We start from the raw sequence: 19,470 nt of genomic DNA, 5'->3' as shown, positions 1-19,470 counted from the left end.
CCAAATCTGCTTTGGCCCAATCCAATCCATCCAATCCATTAATTTGTAACAATTTAGTTTATGGGACTTAAACCTAAAAAACAATTCTCTTTTTACAAATAAATTGGTTATAGCTTTGTAGTAATAGTGGTTGTCATTTAGACCAATGTTTTAAAAATCAACCCAAAGGCTAAACCATTTTTGTCTCTGGGTCACAGGTTACTGGCTCAACCGACTTCATCGTATATATATATATTTGCATCAAAAGTGGTTGAGCTGCTTGGATTCGGAGCAGATCGATAGACCCTAACTGAATTGAACTGAGTCGTCTGTGTTCATTCAGATCTGAACCATGTTGGTTTGAGATGGACTGGTTCAAATTGGGTTGGGCATGGGTTCATATTTCAGACCGAGCTGACCAACCCAAATTAGATTGAAATGGGCCGACCATGCCATTTAGACCCAGGTTAAGTTGGTACAGATCGGTCCAAACCCAGTTGGGTTGGGATGCCCTAACAATTTGATTTGGTTGTCCTAAATCGGGTTAGTCTATATTGTTGGGTTATTTAGGTTGGGCACAATTGGGCAGAGAATCAAATTAGACCAAATTGGGCCATTGAACAATTGATTGGATCTAGGTTCATTCTAGCTAGGTATGAGTGAACCAACTTATCCGAACTAGATTAGATTAAACCATTGAACCATTTGACTGAATTTGGATGCATGTCAATTTGAGTAATTTGTGTTGATTCCAACTAAAACTAATTTTAATCAATAATTAGTTAGAAAAATAATGTATTAATTATAAATTGTTTTATTCAAATAAAAAAATTAAAAAAAATAGCTAAAGAAGTTACCCTTTACCATTAATGGTTAACCCAATGAATACCATTCAACTATTCACTGTGATTATTTAGTATTTTTCTCATCTAATAAGCAGTGGAAGGTGGACTTCTCAAGAATAAGAATAGGAGAAAAATTATGAAACAAATTAAGACAATACTTAATATGCCAAGTCATGTCCATATATCTCTCGGTCATGAGGCCGGACCAAATTCTTCTTCATCAATTGCCCCCCACTCCTCAAACTAAGGGTCTTAACCTCGTTTTGGGGAGTTCATGAATTTTGGTGATGTGGTGCATTTTACAAGCACGTGTTCACATCAAATCCCAACTGCCTTTAGTTTAGAAATGTCTAGTTAGACATATTTTTTCAGAGACCTCCCACACATCAGACACATTTATATTGCCACCTGTTTAAGCCAATGTTAGTGACCATGTGCTATTTTTGTCTTTTTCATACAAAACTAACCTTGATCAACTAGTCAATGGCTTTTAGATAATTGCCCCTATTTATTTATTTAATTTGAATTTTATTCTTGTTTGGTAGAAATGAATATCGAAATCATATCAACCCTTCTAAATCTCCAATTTCAACCTTGGCCACTCATGAAGCTTCACCGCTTGCATGTTTATACGTACTTTGCAATTTAAATATTTTGCAGTTGTAATTTTGATCAAAGGAGGGGATTTCAGGAAAACTATCGTATAGAAAAGGTCAAACCTCTTAAACTACTAGCAAGTTTTAGGAATTTTGAAATTTGAAAACCGACATTGCTACTTGATGCATTATAAATATATACGCGGCAATAAGAAATTTGAGGAGCTCAAAGAGAACAATTAGATAAAGAATTAAAATTTCAATAGGAAATTTCTTGTTTCCTGGAAAAATCAAAATTTCACTATTTTCCTGTGTCAGGTAATAGGAAAAATCAAAATTTCAATAAAAATGAGATTCTTGGAAGATCAATAATTTTACTATTTTCCTGGATCTTTATAGAAAAAAGGAAAAAAAATACATAATTTCTTTTATGTATAAACTAGAGAGAAGAATTTAAGGAAGTAGGAAACAAGAAATTTCAAGATTATGAAACTGATTTTACTTACCCATTTGATGTTGTTGGTTTTCACATATTTGTTTTTTTTTTTTTTTTGAAAAATCTTATTTCAATCTATTATATTTTATTTTGAAAATTTAAAGAACGATGAAGGACAAAATCACATGATGTCACATATAAACAAATTATGATGGAATGCTAATGGCAGGGAGAGGATTGTCAAAAAACTTGATGATAATTTAAGGTAATTTATAAATAAATAAATAAATTTCCTTCAACTTAAGGAGAGATTTGCCCTATAGAAAAACTCAAATCTCAAGAAAAGAAACTACACATATAGCCCATGACTTTGAGTATGAGGTTTCAACAAGTTACTCAAAAAAGAAAAAAACTAATTGATAGTGGCAGGGATGTTGGATAATAAATATTATTTTTCTTTTGAGACTTCAAATCACGGAAAAAACTTTAAAGAAGGATTGGCAGCTTGAATGAATTAAGAAGATCTATTATTTCTTAACTGCAGCGGGTATAGCAGCATCGATCGAAACACTTGGATTTGTGGATTAGAAGTCTAAAAAAGGCTGACAGATACTGAAATGTCACCGAAACCTCCTCTCTATGATGCAGCAGATTATACAAATAAACATCTAATTAGAGCTTCCGTAACCCCTCCTTCAGAATTCTGAACCATGAACTATATAAATGGTTAAGCTCTTATATTGATGAATAGACAGAAAACATATGTGAAAGCCTGAGTGGTAGAATGAATTGGGATTCGCTCCTCACACAGGGCGTCTCACACCGACTTCACAAGCACATCTCATTATGCATTGGAAACATCTTTCATGAATAATAAAGTATAAGTATGGGAGATGTTCCTAATGAATATGGTGGGATGCGCGTGTAAAATTGGTGTGAGAAGCAGATCCAGTCTTAGTAGAGGTCATGAATAACATAACCTTGGGCCCACCAACCATATATCTTGCATCAAAAAAAGAAAAAAAAAACAAGCTGAGATCCCACAAACTCGTGCTATATCTTCTTAATCACATCTCATCTATAGAGGATTTATAAATTTGTGCATGATATATAATATAATAGGTTCATATTTATGCATCCCGGGTATTAGGTATTAGATACCCTAAAGTCAAAACTCAAATCTTATAAGGTTTTGATAAACGAATCCTATTAGGGTTGGAACGGGTCAGATACCTAAAAATTCCTGCAAAATTACCATCCCTATCTATAAGCGGAATTGTCCATGCTTAAATTAGGCTTTGATTGTCATATTGTTCCACAGAGGTACATTTTGAAAATTGGAAGAATAATTAAGAATTTAAGAGTAAAAAGAGTCTTTTCGTTCTTTTTAGGGTAAATTATAAAGACCCCGTATTGTGGGGTCAATGACAAAGAACCCCTTGTACTTTAATTTGAAACAAAAAAACCTCCTGAACTTTTAAGTTACAACAAATAATCCCTTGGGCCAAGGGCCTTGGCCGTTAAGTTAGATGATGGAAATCAACAAATTACCAAAATATCCTATTAAACCTTCTCTATTTTCTTTTTCATGCCATTTTCTCTCAAAATACCCAGTTTTCTTAGTAGGAAATACTTTTGTCATCTCACCGGTGGTCTTTGCCGGAATGGAACTCGAATAGATTCTGAGTTCTTAAATCATTTAATGGGCATTCCATCAAAGAAAAGATGATGTGAAGACATCATTGAGCTCGAACAGCTTGTCTCTTGGTGGGTGATGAGACTACAATCAATTTACTGTGTGTCACTTTCTTTGTGCTATCAGATCTAATCAGCATAAATTTATTCTATTAGTCCCTACTTATAAAAGAAGGTGCAGCCACCGTGAGAGTGAAACGCAGGCAAAGTTGTTGAAAACCATTTTCCTGTGAAAGGTCCCCCAGTCAAAGTTATTGCTAGAAACCATTTTCTTTTCAATTCACGAGCTAAAATTCTGAAGATTACTGAGCAATGAAAAGAAGAGAGCTTCCTCGAAAAGTAAACCAATTACCATGGAGGAGATTTCAAATTCCCATAGAGCAAGCCAGTCCCTTTCTTTCTGTTAAATCCTAAGCACCCAGAGAAAGAGTAGAGAATCATCGCTATTCCAATAACTGAATTCACGATTTTGAGGAGACATTCCCACCTGAAATTTCAGTCCCCATTGTCCAATTAAATACCAAACTCAGCTGATCCAAACCACATTCATTGTTTAGAGTTTTTTTTTTTTATTTGTTTTTGTTCTTGGAGGCAGAGACAGAGAAAGTAATGATTTGCAGCACCACCTACAGATGAGGAAAATGTGCGAAACATTTCTGAAACAGAAACCTCTCCACGGAAATAAAAAAGAATCCTAGATTAGCGAAAGCAGTTAAAAAGAGATATATAGAACAAGAAGAAGAAAAAGAATGAGGACAAAGACCTCCATTTGCCATGAAAATCTGTAATAAATTGCAGCCACAACCATGGAAGTGATTCATAGATTAGACATGACTGTCGCAACGGGGTAAGTATACCATTTTGACGTCTTAACTGCTAATCTATCTGCAACGCATGTAGCTACGATATCTGATTAGTGTCTTCCAAGCTCTCCGCCATATTATGTTCTGGAGCTCTCCATCTCCATGGTGTTCTGTTTCTTCTTCTCTAACACAAGCAGATGGTTTCATAAATTAAAGATGATTTGATAACACAAGTATTAGATAGAAGTGTGTAGATGGAAGGATCTTGCAGTTTTAAGTTTAGTAGATTATTAGCAATCATGACTCCCATTTGAGAATTTCCATGCTGCTTACAAGCACTTAATAAAGAAGCCCATGTAGGTTCATGATCAGGTTCAAACGGCATTATTTTAATCAGATACTCAGCTTCATCTAGATGTCCGGGACAACTAAGAAGATCCAACATGCATGTATATAATGTTGCAGAGAGGGCTTGAATCCAAGAAGTAGGTGGTTTCTTCTTCACTAACACCAAGCATATGGATGAGATTTCTACGGAGAAGACAATGAGCAGTAGTATAAAGTGTAAAAAAAAGTAAGACTTTCATAAATTAAAGAAAAGGGTAATTTGGTATTTAGAAAACTTTAATCAGTTGGCAATAATCTTTTTCAAAGTTAATTGAGGGAACATTAACCGAAGGGGGTCTTTATATAACGGATAAAATTCAGGGGGGTCTTTGTTGCAAATTAAGGTATAAGGGTCTTTATCACTGACCCCATAGTGGGGGTCTTTGTAATTTACCCTTCTTTTTAATAGCACACCAATTTCTCAAAAAAGTATATTCCAGAAACCTCCAACTACCTTTATTCTAGCACTAGCGGAGCCCCATGCAATGCACCAGGAAAATCCAAAACCTAACAATAAGATCAAATGGAAATTTCATTAAATCCAGAAATTATCATGAATTATAATTAATTTAATGATATTATGGATTTCTACTACTGAAATTTATGGTTAATTACATTTGTGGTTAATTAATTGAATTATTCATGGTTAATTAAAATGTGTTGTTAGTTAACAATGAATTAAAAATGTGATAAATTTATGTTTAATTCCTCTTTTTGTTGATTAAATTATCCAACCCATTGATCAAGTACACAATTTGCTACCTAAACTGGGCACACATGGGACTTAGGCAATACATGGGCCCTGTCAAGAAAAATAACAATTTCCCAAGTTGGGTGAGCCAATCCAACTTGTCTCTTGAAGTTGTTGTATATTCAAGAGAGGTTCTTGTCTCTTGAAGTTGATATCCTCTAGTTGGAACTAGAGAATTTGTAACCAATTATTCTTGTTAATAGTGGGAGATTTTCACATTAAAAACCACGGCCCCCTGGTTTTTTACTCTTCACATTGGGGAGGCTTTTCACATTAAAAATTCTAGTGTGATATTCCTATTGTGGTGTTTGATTATTTTTCTCATTAGTTATTATTTGTTATTTCTCCTTTATTAATTATATTGCTGATTTGCACACTGTTAACAAGGGATTTTTTCCCAACACGAACTAATTTGCAATTACAACAACTAAATTGGAGCCTGAAGCAGAAAAATAAAAAGAGTTAATGGATCCTCCTACACTCAACTTTCTAACAAAACATAGAGTAAAGCACAAACCTTTCATCCCGACTATTTCTTATTGTGGGAAAAACTATCTCACGTCTTGGGACAAAGCAGAGTATGATTCTTTACACTCAGATCAATGTACTTGGCAAACCAATTGGATCTTGACAAAAACGATTTAATCAGATCCAAAATATTTGCAATAACACGATCAAATATTTCAGAACCCATTATTAAGCAATCAAAATCATTTTCTAATAAATCCCAATAGTCCTATGGACAAAATATTAAAAAGAATAGATGTGCACTTAAAATCATAGAATAGGGAAAAAAGAGAAGTGAGAAGAAGAAGAAGAAGAAGAAGAAGAAGAAATGTGGGGAAACCAACTAAGTGTGAAGATTTCTAAAAGAGTCCCATATGAAATAGATTCCTAATTTTTTGGCCACTTCTCTAATAAAAAGGAGAGAGTAGCAAAGTTCTTTGATAAGTATGATTTATTGAAGAGTTCTTTTAAGATTCAAATTCTTGAGAAAAGAGATGATGTGGCCTAATGGGAGAGGCTAAAATCATTGCTGACTTGGCTTAACAGAGGGCTAAGAAGGGGGAAGGAGAGAGCAGCATGGGGGGTTGGAGCAAAGAGAGGCATGGTGACATGGACCATCTTACTATATATATATATTAGTGTGGACCCGTGCAATGCATGGACTTTGTCAAAAGAATTTAAAGCAAAATGGGATAGAGGTGCAACTTGGATGATCCCAACCTGAACCCTACTCGACTCGTCCAAAGCTTTTGCATAGGTTGGGCTTGAGTTTTAGAACTTCAAGTTGGTCTCAAACCAAAAAACTCAGGTTAGGCTTGAATTAAGGTCTTGGGTAGCCCGACCCAACTCAACCCGACCCAATTTGAGTCAGGCCAACATTTTATAATATACATATCTACATGTTATCAATTTATTCTATCCAAAACTTTAGGCTACAAAGCTCAAAAGGCCCAACCCAAGATGTTGGATTAAGCTCAAATTAGGCATGGGTTGGTACACTAAATCTCAACCATCAGTTGGGACAAGCCTAAGCTCAAGGTTTAAAAATTAGGGTTGGGCTTGGGTTGACCCTCAACCCAACCCAACTCACCCAAGTTGCACCCCAAGAAGGAGCATTGTGATTTTCCTAATTGTACTAGATTTTATTTTTTACTAAATTGTTTTGACTTTTACTAAATTTTTATTTAGTAGATTAGTGGATTTTAAATTAAAAATAATTAAGTTTAAGACTAATAACTTTGTTAATTTTTTAACTTTATTAACAAACTTATAGTATCATTTTAGTTTTTGAATGAAATTTAAATAGATATCAAAATATAATATTTAATTTTTAAACTAAAATTTTCATACTTTTTTATTGTTTTATTAATAAACATGCATTATTTATTAATTAAGTTATAATTATTTAACTAAATAATAAGAAACTTAATTAATAAATTCCTACTTTACTAATAAAAGTAAGTTAACTAAATAAAAGTAACTATTTAAATAACTTGTATAAGTTAAACATACACAAATTTAACTAATAACTATTTAGTTAATCTTAGTTAATTAATTTAATTTAATTAAGGGTTATTGATTCTCAGGGCTAGTCCATTAATTTTATTTTTACATTTTATTAGTCATACATATATTGAAATTCTACTTAATTTAAAATTATTAACATTAATGTTTGTTAAGAGAAACAAATCTTATTACTTTTATTATTGTTATTCAGTTTATTTTTATATTTAGTATTTTGTACTTTAATTATAATTTTTACTTTTTTTTTGTATTTATTTTCATTTTAATTATTTTGTGTACAATTTATTGATAATAAACATTAAAGCTGAAAAAATTACTAACCTATATTATTTTATCATTTTACTCTTTTTTATTAATTTTATAAAGAAGCAAGTTAATTTTTAATTTTAGTTTCTTAGTTAAAATTTTAATTAAACAAACTTTGTAATTTAATAAGACTCTATTATGTTTAATTTTACTAGTTTATTTGATAATCCACATTTTTTTATATTTTTGGACATTTTCTACAAATTTATGATATTTTTTAGTAAAATTCAAACATTATTTTGCTGATATTTATTAATGACATTTATTAAGTATTTAATTATTAACGATCTATATATTTTGGTAAATATATATTTTTTTATTTATTATATGATAGATTATTTGTAAATTATGGTAATTAGTGGTTATTTAACAATAATTTACTAATTACAATCAGTAATAATCGGTAATTATAATAAATTATACTAAAAGTGTATCTGTTAAATTAATATTAAATATGGAAATTTAATAAATTATTTATTTATTATTAGCTAATTAATAATCAACATTTTTATAATTTTGCTATTTTATTTGATAATCGTATTTAGTTATACTTATTATATGATAGGTTATTGTTAAATTATGGTAATTTATCGTAATTTCTGCAATTTAGTGGTTATTTTTTAATATTTCTACTAATTACAATCAGTAATAATCGGTAATTATAATAAATTATACTAAAGTACTTCTGGAAAATTACTATCAAATATTAAAAAAAATTAGTTAGTAGATAATAATCTATGTTTAATTATTAACAGTATTCATTAATCTGTACTTAATTTAGTAATTACTAAATTAATATTAATTTATATTTATATAGTAATTATAAATTAAAATAATTTATGAACAATATTTCTGGTAATTATAAAAAGTAATATATTATTAATTAATAACCAATAATAATATTATTAATTATTAGCTAATTAATAATAAATAATTAGTTAATTAGTATTTTTTAATTGATAATTTTTAATTTACTAAATTCATAGTAATTTAGTCAATACTGTATTTATGAACAGTATTTATCAGTAAATTTAGTAAATAATAAATTAATATTAATTGTTAATTAATTAATTAATAATCAGAAAATGCTAAAGCATTTCTGGAAGTTTAATGCTAAATACTAAATATTAAATTTAGTAAATTAATTTACTAAAGTAATAATAATGATTTATTAACAGTATTTATTAATCAGTAATTAATTTAGTAAATACTAAATTAATATCAAACATGATTTAATTAATTAATAATCAGTAATTATTATTTGTAAAATAGTAATTAATAGTCAAAGAAATAATTAATGAGTAATTATTAATCACAAAGCAGTACTTAATATTTAACAGTGTTATTAAGTAAAACCGACATTGCTACTTGATGCATAACAAAAATGTACGCAATAGGAAATTTAAGGAGATCAAAGAGAGAACAATTAGATAAAGAAATAAGGTGTCAGATAATAGGAAAAATCAAAGTTTCAATAAAAATGAGATTCTTGGAAGCCCAGTAATTTTACTATTCCCACAACATTAGAGAAAAAGAGGAAAAACATAATTTCTTTTATGTATAAATTAGAGAGAAGAATTTAAGCAATTAGGAAACAATAAATTTCAAGATTATGAAACTGATTTTACTTACCCATTTGATGTTGTTGGCTTTCGCATGTTTTTTTTTTTCTCGGAAAAATCTTATTTCAATCCGTTAGATTTTATTTTGAAAATTTGAACAACAATTAAAGGCAAAATCAATTACAGAAAATAATTTTGGTTTTTTTAAAAAATATTATATCACGTGATGACACATGTAAACAGATTATGATGGAATGACTAACAGGGTGAGAATTGTCAAAGAACTAAAGAACTTAGGATCGGTTTGGTTTAGTAGAATAGGGGTTTGGAATCGGAATCGAAACTACGAACCAAACGGACCCTTAGACAACTTGGGGCAATTTGAGGATTGTCAAAGAACTTAGATAATTTAGGGCAATTTATAAACATCAGGGATGAACAAATCAATTTACTAAAACTTAGTAAGTGCTTTTTAAGAGATTTGCCCTATAGAAAAATTCAAATCTGAGAAAAAGAAACTACACCATATAGCCCATGGCTTTGAGTTGAGTATGAGGTTTCAACAAATTACAGAAAAGGAAAAACTTTAAAGAAGGATTAGTAGCTTGAATGAATTAACAAGATCTTTTATTATTTTAAACAATGCAAAAGAATAAAAAAAATACATAGAGCAAGGAATATGAACTGCAGCGTGTATAGCAGCATCGATGGAAACAGCAAGAACAGAAACACTTGGATTTGTGGATCACAAGTCTAAAAAAGGCTGACATATGCTGAAATCTCACCGAAACCTCCACTCTATCTATGGTGCAGCAGTTTTTTAAACAAATTAAAGCTTCCGCAACCCCTGCTTCAGAATTCCGAACCATGAAATATATAAATGGTAAGCTCTGAGATCGATGTATACACAGAAAGCATATGTTAAAGTTTGACTAGAGGTGTAAATTGGGCTGTGTCGTCCGTGGCCCGGCATGACGGTCCGCAGGTTGTACTAGGTTCAGCATGACTATGCGGGCCGTGTTGGGCTTGGGATTTTAGGTTCATGGGCCAATACGGCACGGTACGACTGAGTGGGCCGTACCGTCCGCAACCCCTATTTCAGAAATCCGAACCATGAAATATATAAATGGTAAGTTCTCAGACTAATTTATTTAATTAAGTCTATTGGCCAGCACGGCTTGGCACAACCGAGCGGGCCGTTCTGCCCACAGACTGGCACGACCCAGCATAGCCCATATATATATTTATATGTATTTTATATATAGTTATATAAATTATAAATATATAATAATATATAGTATATAATATATTAATAAAATAAATATTTTTTTAATTTATTATACTAATTTATTTAATTATTATATATATAAACAATTTTATACACAAAATTTATATAAAATTAAAATTTTAAAATTTTTATTAATTTTTTTTAAATAAATAACTTTGACATAATGCATGACCCGACCTGACCTAAGACTGAGTGGCAGAGAGATCATGAGCGACAATTACGACATAGCCTTGGGCCCACCATACTGAAAAGAAAAGAACCCGAGCTGAGATCCCACGAACTCGTGCTATATCTTCGTAATCACATCTCATCTACGGAGGATAGAATACCATATCTGTTATGCTCCACTGTTTACAAGTCACACACCTGTGCAGAAACAGATGAGTTTGCTGAAATACCACTGAACCCATTGCCAGTCAAGTGGTAATAATTTGTAGTATTAACATTCCGTATCCTGATTTGCTGCTTTGTACTAAGAAAGTAAGAAGCTTGAGTCCAATCCTGCATTGATTTGTTCAGAGAAATACTGAAATGTGAGTGAGAGAAAAGGAACTATCTTCTGTAAGTGGAAGGTCGGTGCTTAAATCAGGCTTTGACTGTCATATTGTTCTTCCGAGGTACATTTTGAAATTTTGAAGAACAATTAAGAGTCAAGAAGAGTCTTTTCATTCCTTTTAATAGCAAAATAATTTCTAAACGAAGTATATTCCTGAAACCTCACGGTTAATTCCCAACTAGCTTTATTCCAGCATTATTGGCGATAGCTTCACAGTTCAAAATCGCAGCTTAGCATGACCTAAAACGTTGTACTCGGCTCATGGTAATTAGCTACCGACTACTGTGAAGCCACATTTCCGACCCACGTGGACTGCCCAAAAGGTTGACAAGTGCAGGAGAAAATACGACAACAGCACAAAAGGTTGAAATATGCTTCTTAAATTCTACATCTTGTGATTCAGTCCATGTTTGGGCCGGTTGGGATTTTGTAATCGATTGGAGATACCTTGATAGTGAGTCTTTTCATTCTCATAGAAACCCATTCGTCTCTGCTACGCCCTAGTTTCTTCTTTGTTTTCTTTCTAGTTTCTACTACCAATTAAGAGAATGTCTATTGTGATAGAAGCACTAATCTCTGCTTCTGTTGGGTTGTTGTTGGAGAAGTTGGGCCCTTTGATTTTCGAGGTGTTTCAGCCAAGAAGGAACCTTGGTGTAAACTTCAGAAAGCTAGAAATTACGTTGAAGAATCTGCAGGCCATGGTCGATGATGCTGAGAGAAAACAGAGCGATAGCACCCAGGTGAAGGCGTGGTTGGAAGAAATCAAGCATCTCATTTATGATGCAGAAGACGTCTTGGACGAGTATGCAACTGAGGTTGGACGATCCAAACTGGAATCAGATATTAAGGCTGAAAAAGATGAGGTACGAACTTCTTTCCTCTGTTGCAGTCCGATCAATAAGGCTAAGGATCGCATATCAGTAAAAAAGAAGATGAATAAGTTCGATTATCCTGGGATGGCATCTCGGATAGAGGAGATCACCCTAAAATTAGAGGAACTTACTAATGAAAGGGATCGGCTCCATTTGATTCAAGTTACCGGAGGGATGGGGGTGCCCATCTCACAGAGACGACAAACAAGTTCCTTAGTCGATGAATCTGGTATTTATGGCCGAGAAAACGATAAGAACAACATTGTTGAGTTGTTGTTATCAAATGGAGAGAGAGGAGGAGGAGGGCTTGAGGTAATCCCAATTGTGGGAATGGGTGGGCTTGGCAAGACAATACTTGCTCAACTTGTATACAATGACAAGAGGCTTGAGGGGCACTTCGACATCAAAGCCTGGTTTTATGTGTCAACAGAAGCTGATGTTAGCATCATAACTAAAGGGATTATTGAGTCTGTGACAGGGGAAGGTTGTGATCTATTGCAGTTACAACCACTTCAAGTTAAACTTCAGAAGACATTGATTGGAAAGAGATTTTTACTTGTTTTAGACGATGTATGGAATGAGAATTGCGATGACTGGGAAACCTTGCAAGCGCCTCTAACATTTGGAAAACAAGGAAGTAAAGTTTTAGTAACCACACGAAGTACAGTTGTTTCATCTGTCATGGGCACTACTGTTGCTTATTCTCTGAAAGGTTTATCAAATGATGACTGTTGGTTATTGTTTAAGCAACGTGCATTTGCAGTCAACAATGAACAACCAAATTTGATAGAAATTGGTAAGGGAATTGTGAAAAAATGTAAAGGTTTGCCTATTGCAGTGAAGACGCTTGGAAGCCTCTTGCGCTCCAAAGTTGACGAGAAGGACTGGCAATATATTCTGGATAGTAACGAATGGAATGTACCAGAAGAGAAAGGCAATGTTTTGCTAGCTCTGAGATTGAGCTATCAATATCTCCCTTCAAACCTGAAGCAATGTTTTACTTATTGTTCCATCTTTCCCAAGGGCTATGTTTTTGAGAAAGAGGAGTTAGTCTTGTTGTGGATGGCAGAAGGCTTTCTAAGCTCTACTAGACAAAAGCAAATGGAAGACATTGGTGAGGAGTACTTTGATGATCTGTTATCAAGGTCATTTTTTCAATATAGTAGTGACGACAAAACAAAGTTTGTGATGCATGACCTCATTCATGATTTAGCACAATCTGTTTCAAATGATACATGCTTTAGATCAGAAGGTAACAAGTGCAAAATTCCTCCAAGGGCTCGCCATGCATCATTTTGTCCCATACAAGGTCAACAAATAAAGATTAATGCATTCTGTGAAGCAAAGTCTCTGCGTACTTATTTCCAACCTCGATACTATGAAATATTGTATGATGACAAGCACATTGATGATCTATTTCTTTCATTGAGATGCTTACGGGTGTTGTGCTTGCATGGTAGTCTCAATGAGCTGCCAGATTCAATTGGTAATTTAAGACTCTTACGGTACCTTGATGTCAGAAACCTTGACATTACATGGTTGCCAGAATCAATTTGTAGCCTCTATAACTTACAATCTATAATACTTCCTTCTTGTCTTAGTAGATTACCTAATGGCCTACACAATCTGGTTAATCTTCGGCATGTCCTTGCTCCCAATGGTTGGAAGGTAGAGGCAATGCCACCTGGAATGGGAAGCCTAACTAGTCTTCGGACATTGGCTGAGTTTGCTGTTGGAAATAAAAGAGGGTGTTGCAGAATTGGAGAGTTACGGAATTTGAAACACCTCAGAGAACGACTTCTTATTGCAGGAGTGGAAAATGCGCTCACAGTTCATGATGTCAAGGAGGCCAATTTGAATAATAAAGAACACGTTCAGGCATTAGATTTACGTTGGAGTGATGATTCACAAGGTGGAAGAATTCAATTAGCAGAAGAAATAGTTGAGTTTCTGCAACCTCATTCTAACCTCAAGGGACTATATATCAGAAACTATTATGGATTGAGGTTTCCAACTTGGATTGGGGTACTTTCTAAACTAGAGGTAGTTGAACTCATTGATTGTAAAGAAATTGAGGTCCTCCCTCTTCTTGGGGAGCTACCCATGCTCAGGCATCTCACAATAGAGGGCATGGATAAGCTGAGGTATATTGGGCAGGAGTTTTATGGGAAGGGATTTCAATCATTGGAAACACTTGCATTCAGGAGAAACCATAAGTGGGTGGAATGGTATTTTGGAGGAGAAGATCAAGAAAAGGAAGACTCTAAATGTGAAATATTATTCCCTTGCCTTGAATTGCTTACAATTGAAGATTGCCCTAAATTGGGCAGATTTCCTTCGTATTGTTTTCCTGCCTTGGTTGTCTTGAAATTACAAAATTGTCAAGATCTAACTGCTCCTTCAAGGCGCATGATTGTCTCACATGAATCATCATCATCATCATCATCTTCTCTGCCCATGAAAGATAATGGTGAATTTCCTAAACTTCTTGGCCTAGAAATGAGAAACTGTCCCAAATTGAAGGAATTGCCAGAACGCCTTCCAAGCTTGGAAATTTTGGTAATAGACAAATGTGTAGAATTGGTAGCTCTTCCATGGATTCCAAGTCCCCGTCGACTAGTGTTGATGAATGTGTACATGGAAATACTGTTGACAAGGGTGCCCAAATTGCCTTCTCTCTCTTCCTTGTACATTGGTAATACTGAGAGGCCCGTGTATTTACCTGAGCAGTTGTTGCAATCTCTCACAGCACTTAAACAATTGGTGATTCAAAATTGTTCTAATCTTGAGAAAGAGATCACGGGTTTAGAATACCTAGTCTCTCTTCAATCTCTGAAAGTTATTGAATGTCCTGAATTAGAGACCTTGCCACATCTTCATAAGCTCACTAAACTAGAGGGTTTGCATATTGAGAACACTCCTAGCCTCACATCTATGACATTGCCTCCCAAACTAGAAACTCTTTTTATTAGCTCTTGTAAGAGATTGGAATTCTTTAACATGGGCCTCCACAATTTCACTCATCTTGAATTTCTATTGATCTCTAACTGTCCTGGTTTCACATTATCTTCTACAACAGTTGAGGGAGAAGGTCAGTTGTTGCCAACTTCACTAAAAACTCTTTCCATTCTGGAATGTAGTAATTTTGAATTCCCTACCATGTCTGGCTGGCTTGACAAGCTCACATCTCTTCAAACATTGTGGATTCATCAATGTCCTCTGTTAGTGCATTTTCCAGGTGGACGGTGGCCTGCTCTGAAAGAAATTAGTCTCACCATCTGCATTAATCTTGAGTCTTTACCTATGGAGTTGAATAACTTGACGACACTTGAGGAATTACGCATATTGGTATGTCGACACCTAGTTACCTTTCCAGAAAGTGGGTTGCCCACAAAGTTAAGGAGACTTGTAATTGGCGGATTTGGTGAAAATAGGGATACCCTACCCAAGCATTTGGAGTTGAACAAACTTGCTTCTCTTGAACAATTGACTATAAGCAACTGTCCTGGCCTCGTGTCCTTTTTTTCTGAAAAGGGAGAGGAGGGGGAGGGGTTTTTGCCCTCCTCTCTTAGAGAGCTTCAGCTGTTGGATCTTGAGAATCTTGAGTCCCTTAGAGAGCTTCATCTGCATCAGCTTACTTCTTTGGAATATTTGGCCATCAGAAATGCTCGTATGGTCAAATCTTTACCAAGAGAGGGTCTCCCTCCCAATCTTCAGACACTAGATTTATTCAAATGTCCTCACCTGGAGAAACTTTACAAAAAGGATACTGGAAAGCAATGGCCTAAGATATTTCATATTTGTGCGCAAGGCTTTGGTCATTTTTCATTATCAGACAGAGGTTGGAAATTTGATATGGATCCCTCCATAAAATTTCCAAAACAAATCCCCACTGAGGTTCCTTATTGTTCCAATCTGGTGACTTCATATAATTCCTTCTTCTGTTTATTATTTTTCTTTCTTTTTCTTGTGTTTTTGATATTCTCTTTCCTATTTTGGCAGGGTAGAGATTTTGTCACCCGTATACAATATGGATCTCGGAGGCTCTATCCAAGTAACATGAATAAACAGGTGCCACTTCATATGGCATCTACCACTTGAGCTGAATGACCAATTTGGACCCAAAATAGGAGATAAGTCAGTCTACCTGGCAGATAAGCATCCCACAATAATTCTGCACTTGGGCTTTGAAGAACTCAAAGTATTATTGGTCATCAAAACCCTCCCATGTCATCCGATTGCTAACCAGTCCTCAACAGCAACATCCTAATCCATCAGATATTCCAGGTAAAGTTATGCATTTGTAAGGAAATGCAATTATCCAGCTTAAATTCTTTAGGACATAAAAGCCAAAGCAACCAAATGTAGTTGAAGAAGCTTGAGCTTTAATATAATTCAATACCTCTCAACTGTTGCCTTTGTTATATCCTTTCAATTAAATATTGGTAGGATTTCCATCCCTCGTATAGAAGGTGGTGTCTATATCTTATCATACTTTGACTGTTACTTACATTGTAGTCAGTGCAGAATGAAATGGTTTGTTCAGCAGGTCTTAGCAATCATCAGAACCTTTTTAAACACCAAAGACTTCTGTTTGTTTGCATCTTAATTTTTCCACCTAAATTGAATGCTTGTAGATTCTACGTTGTCTTGTTCCATTAGTTCATAGGTCCCATTATATTGATCCAATGTAGATTTTCATTTATTGATATGTTTCAATAAAAGTCTATGCTTTAGTTCACCGAAACAGAGAAATAGTTATTGCATCATAGCAAGCTCAAGTCTTAAAGCCATGTCAGATGTGGCTTTGGTGCTAATATAAATGCAGTTATAGGACTTAAAGTATACATACTGCATTATGTTTTTTGGTGGTGCACACCCAAACAAGTTCTGAGATTAGATTTTTCTGGGCATTTCCAAAAAGCTAGGGAAATATAATATCTGTTTTCTTCTAATCACTTTAAGTAACAGGTATACTGTTAAGTCCTTAAGTTTGCTGGACTGGGAGCAGGTTATTAAGATACTCCCGGACATAGCTTAAAAAAATAACAATAGAGAAGAAAAAAAGGCTTTCTTATTAGCCCAGTCAGTCCTATTGGTGGGCTGAAACATTTTAATAAAGAAAAAGGCCTACAGTCTAATTTAGTGAACAACAGACCCCAAATTAATTGGGCTTGTTTGTAATGCAATAAGCATTTAATGGGCCTGCAGTAGAGCCCATTTAATGGAACGACAGGCCCTAAAAGAATAATAAATCCTTATTAATTAATTTCTTGTGAGGAGTCCCAATTATTTATAAGGGGATGCCATTTGCCCTATTTTAACAAGAGGGCTATTTTCCCTCCTTTAACCACTTGATGTGGGGGGACACATGTCACCCTAGGGGAGAGTTATTTTCCCTCTTCTAACCACTTTAAGTGGGGGGGACACATGTCACCCTGGGAAGAAGGATTTATTTTCCTTCCTTTAACCACTTGAAGTGGGGGGGACACATGTCACCCTAGGGGAGAGAGTTATTTTCCCTCTTCTAACTCACTTTAAGTGGGGGGGAAACTTGTCACCTTAGGAAGGAAGAGTTTTCTTTTCCCTCCTTAACCCATTTTAAGTGGGGTGACACTTGGCACTCTAAGAAAAGAGGAGGGGGAATTACTTAACCACCTCCCTCCTCTATATAAACCCCTCTCCTACAAGGAGAAGGGGCTAATGCCTTTTTGTTGGTTAATTCTATCCAGTTGATAGAATTTACAGCAACAAGAGACAAACCAAAGGAGAAAGAAGAGAAGATTGTGGTGTGGAAGAAAAGGGAGAAGATGAGAAAGAAGTAGGGATTATAGTATTCCTCCTCCACCTCTTCATTATGATACTTCTACAACTTCCTTTTTTAGACTTATGTCTTTCATTATACTCCTTTCACACACTTTCCTTCTTTGTTGTTATTATTTCCTTTTTTTTTCCTCCTTGTCTCATTTTAATCATATGTGAGGGAAACAACTATCTACAGCCTTATTCATGAAACTTGGCTGACTATGGTTCCTCACAACCTATTAACCTATGTATGAGGGGGAAAACCATCTGCAACCTTGTTCATGAAACTTGATTGATTATGGTTCTTCACACCATGATAAATGCATATAATCACAATTTAAAGGTCATTTGCACCCTTATTGATGAAATATGACTATTTATGATACCTATTTACTTGTTATGTATAAAAAGTTTATTTTATTTGCTGGTTTTCTCTCAAACAAAGAGGGAATATATACCAGAATTTTCAAAGGAAAATTCTGTAGAAAAATGATACTTAGGTTAGTCTCTATTCATTGGTACTTCTGAATCAGAATCAAAAGGTTTTCTCTGCCCGTAACAGAGATGTAATTAAGGGAATATCCACGTGATTTCCGAATGGGGCTTACCTAAATAACAAAAAAAAAACCCAATTATTAGTCTAATTGGGTGAATTATGTTATGTGAGAAATTATACTAAAAAAAATTCCACTAACATATACATTCACGGACATGGTGCAAAGGTTCAGGCAGACAGCACAGTTTATTTTGTTTCAGTTCTAGTTGAAGTCTCTTATTGCTTTACTTGTCCTCCTGATCCAGGGGCCTGTTGTGCTATGTTATTCTGTGTTTGTGCAATAAAATTCTTACTCATCTTTCCTCAAAAAGAAGTTAATATCCTCTCATACATGACAGATTGAAGCATTCTTGGGTAAGAGAACGGTAGATTCTTGAACAATGCAGGGTACCTTTTGTCTCATATTGGTTTACCAGAGATGTAATTGCAAGCAACATAAGCAGATTTTCTTGAGGTTCAAGTATCTTTGGTCCTACACATTTATCAGTACTACATAAGATTACTGAGGATTGGTATGTCCTTGATGTAATTTGGAATTTTAGGTGTCTACCCCATTTGATTAATGGTCTGGAATGAGTGTTGTACATGAGAGTTACACAAAAGGTTAGGCTGTGTTTCTAGGTGAGACCAAGGTTTTGTACCTACAGCCATTCATATGTGGTTTCTACTTATTGGAAAACAAGCTCAAGTTTTCTGTGTCAATTGTGAAAATTAAATGTGGCAGAGATTGTGGACCTCAATATATTACCGATACAAGCTTTTCTAGTGAAAATTCTAGTAAATTTTTTTGTGTGTGATTTTAATGAATCTTGATTACATGGAATTAATTACGCTGTTGAAGGATGTTTTGATCTACATCATGAGCTTATGTCTGATCCTTTGTTATCAGCAACTGCTACTTCCAATCTTTGGCATGTTCTGTTTTGGAAGCAATTACATAATAAACATTTTATTTTATTTTATTTGTTGGTAGAAGAAATTACATAATTGACACGAAACCTA

The 19,470-nt window shown here is 34.2% G+C and overlaps 1 protein-coding gene across 4 annotated transcripts; it reads left to right on the top strand.

Annotated features, from left to right (window-relative positions):
- The first annotated feature begins 11,135 nt into the window (after positions 1-11,135).
- On the top strand, positions 11,136-19,240 carry LOC104610739 (disease resistance protein RGA2-like). 4 transcript variants are annotated; one of them, XR_016079137.1, is made up of 3 exons: positions 11,136-16,004; positions 16,110-16,394; positions 18,807-19,240. XR_016079137.1 is itself a non-coding variant. In XM_088892552.1 (2 exons), the coding sequence occupies exons 1-2, from the start codon at positions 11,784-11,786 to the stop codon at positions 16,206-16,208; spliced, it is 4,320 nt and encodes a 1,439-aa protein (XP_088748678.1). In that variant the 5' UTR covers positions 11,136-11,783; the 3' UTR covers positions 16,209-19,240. The 4 variants fall into 4 exon arrangements, 1 of the variants encoding a protein (XP_088748678.1); XR_016079138.1 differs by having other exon boundaries at positions 16,110-17,466; positions 17,526-19,240; XR_016079139.1 differs by having other exon boundaries at positions 16,110-17,928.
- The last annotated feature ends 230 nt before the right edge of the window (positions 19,241-19,470 follow it).

Source organism: Nelumbo nucifera, chromosome 8, assembly GCF_055504915.1.
Source record: "Nelumbo nucifera cultivar China Antique chromosome 8, China Antique-T2T, whole genome shotgun sequence".
NCBI lineage: Eukaryota > Viridiplantae > Streptophyta > Magnoliopsida > Proteales > Nelumbonaceae > Nelumbo > Nelumbo nucifera.
This window is presented reverse-complemented; position numbering and strand designations above follow the sequence as displayed.